The sequence below is a fragment of the Urocampus carinirostris genome, chromosome 1, assembly GCF_059441175.1.
Source record: "Urocampus carinirostris isolate Australia breed hairy pipefish chromosome 1, RoL_Ucar_1.0, whole genome shotgun sequence".
Classification (NCBI taxonomy): domain Eukaryota; kingdom Metazoa; phylum Chordata; class Actinopteri; order Syngnathiformes; family Syngnathidae; genus Urocampus; species Urocampus carinirostris.
Genome location: NC_142349.1, coordinates 31,578,506 through 31,588,121, shown reverse-complemented (window position 1 = coordinate 31,588,121; position 9,616 = coordinate 31,578,506). Strand labels below are relative to the sequence as shown.

General features: G+C 37.6%; 1 protein-coding gene across 1 annotated transcript; it reads right to left on the bottom strand.

Annotated features, from left to right (window-relative positions):
• Window positions 1-451: 451 nt before the first annotated feature.
• Window positions 452-5,719, bottom strand: LOC148374309 (myocilin-like). The gene is made up of 3 exons (XM_088354877.1): window positions 5,190-5,719; window positions 3,235-3,333; window positions 452-1,245 (listed from the first exon to the last, which is right to left on the bottom strand). Exons 1-3 carry the CDS (start codon window positions 5,644-5,646, stop codon window positions 452-454), a joined length of 1,350 nt encoding a protein of 449 aa, XP_088211003.1. The 5' UTR covers window positions 5,647-5,719.
• Between the last annotated feature and the right edge of the window lie 3,897 nt (window positions 5,720-9,616).

Below are 9,616 nucleotides of genomic sequence, written 5' to 3'. Positions count from 1 at the left end.
ATGCCAAGCCAAACCAAAAAGATGATAAAAGCAGAGTTTATTCAATCCGGTAGTTTATTCAATTATAACTTAGTCATAATATATTAACAACATGATAAGAGGTCAGAAATGCATGTCAATCAGGTAGCCCTTCTCGCGTCAATAGGTGTTTTTTCACAATTTACCAAAGGGAACATTGTCTTTATGATAATCAGTCATATACACATTTTTTTGACAAGTGTGGGATTTAATATTAACGTTTTAAAGCTAGGTACATTCTATTTACAATAGTATTTAGGAAAAAAATATTCGCACAAAGGCCTGAGGAGTGAGGCTTTGAGGTGAGTGACAGGGGGAGAAATGACAGCAAAGCAATGATCGGGTGATGAGTTTTCTTTTTCAAATCAGACCGATTCAACTCAAAACAATTTTAAAGCCCGCACCGCCTCCCCCTTTCTTCCCGTCTACTTTTTTACTTGCTAACTCTGCCCACTCTTACATCGTATGTGACCATGTGGAAGTTGTCCCACGCAAACAGCTTCCTCTGTGCGTGGTTGTAGTCTACCATGCTGTTGTAACGATACTTGTTCTTAAAGGGCACGGTGAGGTCATGGCCCACCTTGGTGGCCGTGTCAAACACGTAGTTAATGGTGGTGTTCGCTGCCGTGTAACTGGCCACTGTGTACAAACGACCACACACCATGAAGGCGTTGGCCACCGCGCTCTTCCGGATTTTGGTCTCCCAGCTTCTTAACACTTCTAAGCTCACAGGGTCGAGCTGGGAGAGCACGACAGCACCTTTGGCTTTGCTGGTACTGTAGATGGCCCACAGACCTCGCTCATCCACGGCCAGGTCGATGTCGGTGTAGCCTCCCCAGGAGTAAGGGTATTGGCCGTGGAAGCCGGCGTGTGAGAGTTCCCGACGCGCCGCCAACGTTTCTGATGTCAGGTCGTAGCGGACGAGGGTGCGGCTGCGTTTACGCTGAAAGTAGAGGGAACCGCGATACACGGTTGCCCCGGTGCTCTCTACAGCTTCAGGCAGAAGCAGAACTTTCATAGGGAAGCCATGGGAGAACTGCTCCATGTCTTCATATGCAAACAACTGACGGACATCTTTTCCCACTGTGTTGATCCGCCACACAGTCTTGTTGGTGTATTGAGTCCCTTGGGGTTCGGGATCTTGGAGCCATACTCCGTATTTCCCTGTAAAACCATCGGCCTTCCTATGTAACACTGGATCGTCCACAGACAGCAACTCGCCGCAACCTAAAAAACAAGATGACGTTTACTGTTTGTTAGAAACATACAAAAACCTGACACGAAGTGGTGCAGGGAATTGTCATATTTTGTGTATTTTAGTGACAACCAATTGATAAAGTCACCAATTAGGTTAAAGATAGGATGCATAATTTGAGGTTTCTTTAAAAAGTTGAAAGTATTTTCTCTATCAATTATGTTTTAACAATGCCCAACTGCCTCTATTGCCACCTTTTGCCTCTATTTGTTAGTGTAGTACAAAAATGAGAGTTGAAAGTATGGAAAGGCCAGCTTCAACGAGAGTCCAATTGCCTTCACCCACCCCAAGAAGGGTGAAAAAAGGCTTAGTTTATCGGAAGTGTCTAAGACAGGGGTCGGGAACCTTTTTGACTCAAAGAGCCATAAAAGCAAAAAATATTAATTTTATTTTGGGAAAGAGCCACACCATATATTATGAGACAAATTTACTAAATTGCTAAACCCGCGCCCCAGACAAAAGCTTAGTCTTCAGCACATTTATTTTTGATGATTTGATAAAAATTATGAAAAGAGAATAATGCCAGAGCCCCTGTCCCAAATTCAACAAACAGACCACTTTAAACTTGTCTCTTTCTTGCAATTACTCAAGATCGGTTAAACTCCTTTTGACCCTTTTTTTCATACATATTGGTTTCAAAACCAGATGCAAGCATTTATTTTGTAAAAACGTCACAACATTCTGAGAATAGGGAGCCTTATGTGCTTACCTTTGGCGAGAGATGGGAGGGAATGCTTGTACTTTTTGCATAGCTCCACCCATCCCTCCCACTCACCCAATCAAATGACTAAGTTCTCTTCCGGTGTTTTGGCGTATTTACAGTTCTGTGGATTCATCATAAAGTATCTGAACACTGAACACAGATTATATAGTGAACTTTTAAATAAAGGATTCTTTAGCGTTGTACAGCCAAAACGAGTTTTTTTCCCCCCTTTTTTTGTGTGACACCTTGACTGTAAATTGTAGTGAAAAACGTGCCCTATATATACTGCGAAGTGTTTCCTTTGCATTTAGCTTTGTTTTGGCTTTACGTGTACCTGAATAGGATAGACATTCTCGATTTTGAACAAGATGGAGAAATTTTGCATGCAATCAAATTGGTCTCTGAGCCATAGGCACTCATAGAAAGAGCCATATATGGCTCGCGAGCCATAGGTTCCCGACCCCTGGTCTAAGAAATGTACGAACTCGCACATGCATCTTGAACGAGTTGACTGAGGGTACAATAATGACATGAGCCAGTAGATGGCGGCAGAGAGTTATAAAGTTTAAAATATTGTACCGCTCCTTTAATTATAGAGCAGAGGTCTGATACGCAAAGGGCCATGGTGGGAGAGGGCCAAATCGGGTTTTCCATAACAAAAGTTTGGAGAAAAATGTTCTGCTGTTCTCAAATATATTTTTAGCAAATTCCACACAAAATAACATTTTAAAATGAAAATTATTACGAATTAATTTGGCATTTTATTTTATCTTAAGCTTCCTTTTTATGTCATTGTCCATTATACGTGTTCAATGAAAATTTCTATTCCTATAAAAATAAATCAATCAGTAATGAATACATCCATAAAATGCCCCTACTGTACTTCTTCCGGGATGCTCAAAATATTTGGAAGGAAAGAGGGGAATGAGGGGGTTGAGGGTGACTTTATGCTCGTAATCTCCGTTTTGGGGCAGTGTAGCATGAAAAAAAGTCTTGTTTTAATTATAGTCCAAACGCCAACGCAAACCCCCAAAAAGGTGAAAAAAATGAGTTTATTTGAGCACGTCTTGAGGAATGAGCTGACTGAAGCTGTGGTCATGACTGTAAGCCAGGAGATGGCGGCAGATAGTAACAAAGTTTCAAATTCCGAACAACACCTTGATGTTGATGAATGTTATAAAAAGGTAACAAATCATCTAAAATTAGACATTCAAACAAAATTTCAGAAAAATGGCTGCTTAAATTCAAAACAACTCACTTGAAGTATTTCGGTCAGGGAGGAGCTGGGATGCTGGGACTTCTGATATTTCTGCCTTCATCTCCTGGTAGGCATCATTGCGAAAATCAAGTGCATGATCTGTGGAAAAATGGTCTTCATTAAGTTAGCTGAACAAAAGCTTGTCTCCGCCCTCTGAAAATCAATTTGTCTGTTTGTCAGCTTTGGAAACGCTTATACTCGTAAAGCGTTCTGTGGTGCACTTTTATGTCCATTGGACCTTGAAGAATAATCAACTTCATACTGGGCTGGTGAAACGTTTGCATACATAGTTAGCACTTAAACAAATTCCCCAGAGTCCAACTAATCCTCTAATGGTTTGTGTTTTTGTACCGTGTGGTCAAATTTTTGGACACACTTTTTAAAGGAAGTGTGCTGCAGTCTGTACCTAACACTTGGTACTGATTGGTCCTTAAGGGACAGACCACAGTTATGCCACGGTTGCTTTTACACAACCAAAGGCTCAGAGGTCCATATACTCGCCAATTGAGTGGAAGCATCCGTGTCAAATGCCAAACTCTGGCTTGTATGTTGAGTTCTGGACCAGGTTTTAGACACCCGGAAGAAAATACATGCTAAACTGCGTAAAAAATAATCCTCGTATAAGGCAGCAAGCACTTATTTATGTACCAGAGGGTTTCCCTGTTAGTCAGTGTGGTGTTCCTGAAAACAAAGTTGTAACATTCCAATTGGCCAACTGCAATTTTATTTGTTGCCCCTTTTTTAGACGTCATATGTGTCAGTCAAGCGACATGACATTTATAGGAGAAATTACATGTGATTTTAGGCTTTACAGTAAGACCTCGGTTATCGTATTACAAAAAACTTAAGGCAATGACTATACTGTATTAAACCTTTGTTTTTGACTCAGCGCACTGCAAAAACTAGATTTGAACTCCACTGGCAGAAAATTTCGCCTATTTTAAGTGCCTTTTTCCCAGTTTTAAGATACTCTATTCTTTTTTTTTACATACCATAATTTATACCTAAAATAATCAAAATTGTCTCATCTAGCAAATGGTAGTTCGGTTTTGCTTATTTTTTTTCTGATGTTGGTTTGAAATATTTCCTAAAATGAACACAATTATCTACCACTTGCGTCATGAGGAAAATTTTTGTCTTTTAAAAAAAATGCTTACTTTAAAAAACAAATTCAATAAATAAAAATAAAGTTCTTTTCAATATTCCATAATTATCTTAAAACAAGTAAAAAATGTCTGCTATTGGGGTAAGAGTTAATTTTCGTTTTGTTCAATTATCACCTGGACAAGTTACTTTCTTCGCTGGACTTGTGTTGTGTTCATAGACCAGACATGTTATTGAAACTTTAATATATTCAAAGAAAGGCATTGGATTTTATCTTATCATCACACTATTTTTACTCATTTTACCACGTTGTGCAATGCTGTTTTGACCGAAGTCTTTCCCATAACGCTCTATAACACAATGTTGTACGAAAGTAAACATTGTGTGATGATAAGGTAAAATGTAATGCCCTTTCATTGGAAAGGCAAAGTCCTAATAGCCTAGTCATTAGGATTCGGTACCCTCACTGTTGAGATCAGGGTTCAATTCCCATTGCATCAAAACTGAGCAAATGAGGTCAGAGATTTTTGCCAACTGATCAATCAATGCTCAATTGCAGTGATAAGAACTATTGCTAATACACACACAAGCTTTTAGATCTTTTAGGGTGAAAGAAAATCAGTGTATATATGACTAAAACTGCATAGGCAATTTTTTTTAAAAAGGCATCATTTTTTCCCATCTGTGATGCCCAGTACCAAACCACCCCAGGCCCGCGGTTCGGTAGTTGCAGACCACTGGTTTAGAGCCCTTGTTTGAAGCCTGAATTCTCAAAGACGGGTAAAACAAAGGGACATTTTCAACTGCATAAAAGTGAATTCGATCATCAATTCATGTAGAAGAGCACTTACCACTTCTTAGTCCTAGGCTGACTTCTGGATCCACATCTGCTGAAGTGTTTGCCTGCAGGCAGGGTTTGTGCCTGAGAGTCTCAGCCTCCAGACCGAGTTGCATCACCCTGGTGTGGAGCTCCTGGACCTCTTTGCTCAGTCGATCCCTTTCCCGCCGGAGCTGGTTTCTTTCTCCTGTTATCTGAGAGAATGTTTCGGGAGGGCCCACCTGAGCTTGGCCTACCATCAGCCGACTAACCAAAGCCTCAAGCAGAGTGAGCCTGTTAAGGACTCCTTCCATCTCTTGTCTCCCCCTGGCCCCGTCGCAGGTGCTTTCCTGAGGGCTGGCCACTGTGAAAATGTACTGACAACGTCCATCTGCGTCACTGGAGCGACGCAGAGACGCTTGGTCTTCAGCCTGGAGTTTGCTGGCCAAAAGGAGAAAGGACAAGGACAGCAAAACCATCTGATGCCACATTTTGCAGCAGGAAACGAAAGTCTAGCCACTCAGCTTCTTTGCTAGTTAGTAGTTTACTTGGATTTAATTCTCTTTGAAGACTCTTTAGCGGAGAACATACTGAAGAGCAGCGATGCTGTGAGACGGATATTTATACGTCACCGTGTGGGAGGAGGGAAGGAGCGTGCCAGGCAGGAAAACAGCCTGAAGGTGTGGAATGTTTGGCCATGTGCTTGGTCTCGATGGTGACAAACAGTGTGAAAACTACACCGCAAAGGTGTTTTATGTCATTTTCTTCCCCTTTAACTTCCACACTGCAAACAATACCCCAATGGGAGAACATTCTTGTTTTTTTACTGTCATTTAAATCAATAAATATATATCAATAAAGGGACATTCTGTATCATTTAGCAGCCCTAAGTGGTAAAAAATAGTAATGGATTCTCCTGTATACTAATGACAAATAATGGATTGTAGAATGTGGTCCCACTTATCTAAATGTGGCATTTTGTTTGAAATAGTGTTTTCAGAATATGAGTTAAAGGGACCGTGTGTATTTTTTAGTGACTTCTCATGGCGAAGCAAAGATCTGTTACATAACGTCCCTTTTATTTATTTATTTATTTTTAAATACTTGTTGGTTTGGAAAATCTGACTTTATTTTACATACCATAAGACTCACCTCTAGGGAACAGACATTTTTGTACTCCCCAAAAAACAAAAAAACTTATGAAAAGCTGGGCAAAACCACTAAAAGAAAAGTTGGGTACCCATAGTTTGTAATCTTCCTTGTGCTTTGTAGCACTTGTTTTTGGCTCTACCACTTAATGCAGTGACATCTAGTGGTCAAATATTATTTTTATGTAATTTTTTATTTTTTGTTATTTTTGGTTAGAAAACAATACAATCAAAAATCATAATTATGCTTATTTTAAGTATCGACATTCTGACTTCCCTAGAAAAAGAATTTAACATATCCTTAAATGGGCAAAATGTATAAATGTATTATTATTACTAAGAATGTTTGTATTGTCAAGCAGATATTTTGTTGTTAATTTAAAGCAATTTTTTTGCAAATATGCGTAGAAATACTGCTTCAAATAAGCCAAATTACTCTTAAAATAAGCATACGATTCAGCAGATGGGGAAATATTTTTTTTTTTAACAATGATTTTCATGAACAAATAATAATAATAATAAAATACTTCTTAAAACGAGCCAAATTCTCCATAATTTGTTAGATAAAACCATTTAGCTTATTTCAAGGTTAAACTATTCAAAAATGAGATTACATTCCCCGGAATATAATCTTACCCTGTTGGTAGAAAAACAAAATCTTATTTTAAGTTTATTTTTCTAGTTTTGAGATGCTCTTGCTTATTTTTCTGTAAAATAAGAAAATAAATACCTTTCACTTCTGAGATAACACCGTTTTGCTTAAAATATACACATACATATTTTTAAGAAACAAAATGAAATTATCCTAAAATATATAAAAAACCTTTTCTAAAATGAGCCCATTTTCTGCAATGTGTGTTTGTCATGCAAGATATTTTAAATGCACAGCATTCTTTCTGTGTTTACCAGGCATCAGCCACAATGTTGTTTACTTCCCCCGTAAGTGATAGTTTTACCATCAAACCACAGTGCGATTTACGGTAAAAGCTGCTAATGACCGGTATGGTTGGAGACGGCTGGCCGGAGGGTAAATGTTCAGGAATCTGTGAGCATTCAGTCTCCATGTGTGCATCAACGTTGTGTTTTATGTAACCAGAGTCTGATTCTTCTGCAGGTTCTTTGAAAGCCTGAATAGGTCTTCTTTCATGCTTTAGATGTTTATGGTTGTTTATGTATTCACCGGAGCCTCATGGATGGATCTTTAGATTATTTTACCTACCTATAACATGCCCTTTTTTCTCTGTGATTATAGTGTAAGTAACCTCAATGCTTTTGTTAGTCATGCTCTGTTTCCAATATATAACAGGAGTGAAGATAAAATATAGAGGTGACAAGACACAGTTAGAAAACAGAATTTTGTACAGTGTACAAAAAAAATCAACAACAAAAAGCAGGACTATTTAAAATCAATTTATAAACACATGTTTTAGAAATCTTGGAGTGGAAATATGAATGGGTTGTGCATTGGAGAGCAGGATAGAGTCCTTTATAAGCTTAGTAATGCCTGATTATTCATGGCAAACAAAAGGATATACATTGATCCCCTGCTGTATCACCGTTTATTTATGGTAGTTTTGCTACTTTACAGGTATTTATCATACATTCTGTTCTGCATTCTGATTGGTAAACAGACAAAGATTCTTTCCATCGCCAACAAATGTGGACATTTCCATCTGCTAAACTTGCTCTGGAGCAACATGCGGGTCTTTGGAACTCCAATGTGGATCAGGTCCTTGATCAAGATTATTTTTAAAATTATAACTTGATACTACTTAAGTTATTGGTTAAAAAAAAGTTTATGAAGTACAGTAATTAAATATTTTAAACAAATCCATGAGCCTGTAAATTGGGTTTGTTCTTAAGTAGTAAATGAATAAGTAAATAATTTCATAAATAAAAAATACATGTTTATGCCTCGCAGTTAATGACTATCGCAGGATGTTTTTGGAGCGTAACTGAGTAAAAAAACAAGAGATTACGGTGCAAGAAAAAAATGAAAGATTACTGGGAAAGAAAACACGAGTGTCTAGGTCAGTGTTTTTCAACCAGTGTGCCGGGGCACACTAGTGTGCCGTGAGACCTTGTCTAGTGTGCCGCTGGAATTTGCCCAATTTTATCCATCCCAAAAAATCAGGCCATTGTTCAGTCATTTTGCTTTCTTCAGACGAGGAATTGTAATAGTCATCCATATCAGTAGGTGGCAGTAGATTTTTATATACTTTTTATATACTAATTATCTCCTCATGAGGTAGCACAGTACATTTAAAAACTTAACTTGTTTGACAAAGCGGTTTAAGATTGCACTTTAAAAAAAACAAAAATTAAGCACATCATTCTATTTTATTTTAAGCATCATTTTCTTCTTTTTATATACAAATTATCTGCTCATGAGGTACTACAGTGAAATATTTGACATAACTTCATTTTCAAACATTTTCGACGGACGGTGTGCCTTGGAACTTTTTTTATAAATAAAAGTGTACCTTGGTTCAAAAAGGGTTGAAAAACACTGGTCTAGGTAATCTAGTAAGAGCGACCAATTAAACTAATCATTGCTTAGTAATAGGATAGCAGCACCATTTTCACCATAGCACCAACATGACAAGAGCTACACACGGAACATAAAATGTTCTAACAGCATCATGAAGGAATACTAAATGCACTTCTTTTTCCAATACTCCGTGTTTTTCAACCATTTTTCTTTGACGTAGATGTACCCCGATAAAATGTGTTTTCAGCCAAGTCCCCCTAAACCAGTGTAGAGAATCATTGGTATTTCCCATTGCACTGAGAAAAAAAAGCAACTACGTCACATCGGTAGGTAATTGATGTTTTTGTTTTACATTCTTGTTTTTATTTTTGGCCAAATGAGAAAAATGCGTAATTTTTTAACTTGTTTTAAAAGTATGTTAAAAAAAATAATTAACTACATTACATTTGAGATAATGGAATATGTTTAGCTTTTAATTTATCAATAAAAATACTTAAATGGACATTGTGTAATATTTAGTGCCTTATGGTAGAAAACAGAATTGAATTCATTAAAAAAACAACATAGATTTGAATAATAATTTAAGATTCACAAACTGTCCGACAAATGTTCATTTTCTGAAATACTCTTAGGTCCGGAAATTCATATTTTTCCTTTTCTTTTTTATAACATGAACCTCACCTGGAGGGTGCTGAAATAAATTTCCGCCATCTTGTTGCTACAAGTACCCAAGATAAACAAAAACTCCCTGAAAGGCTGGGCAAAAATGGTGTATTTTGATCATTTTGTGTCTCTGAAGTTTGTATTCTTCTTTCTGATTTT

Excerpts from the sequence above, each read along its gene's own strand:
- LOC148374309 (XM_088354877.1), bottom strand. The coding sequence starts at position 5,646 with ATGTGGCATCAGATGGTTTTGCTGTCCTTGTCCTTTCTCCTTTTGGCC. Across the intron at positions 3,334-5,189 it reads CAGCCTAGGACTAAGAAGTG|ATCATGCACTTGATTTTCGC; the intron begins GTAAGTGCTCTT and ends ATTTTTCCACAG. Across the intron at positions 1,246-3,234 it reads CCCTGACCGAAATACTTCAA|GTTGCGGCGAGTTGCTGTCT; the intron begins GTGAGTTGTTTT and ends CTTGTTTTTTAG.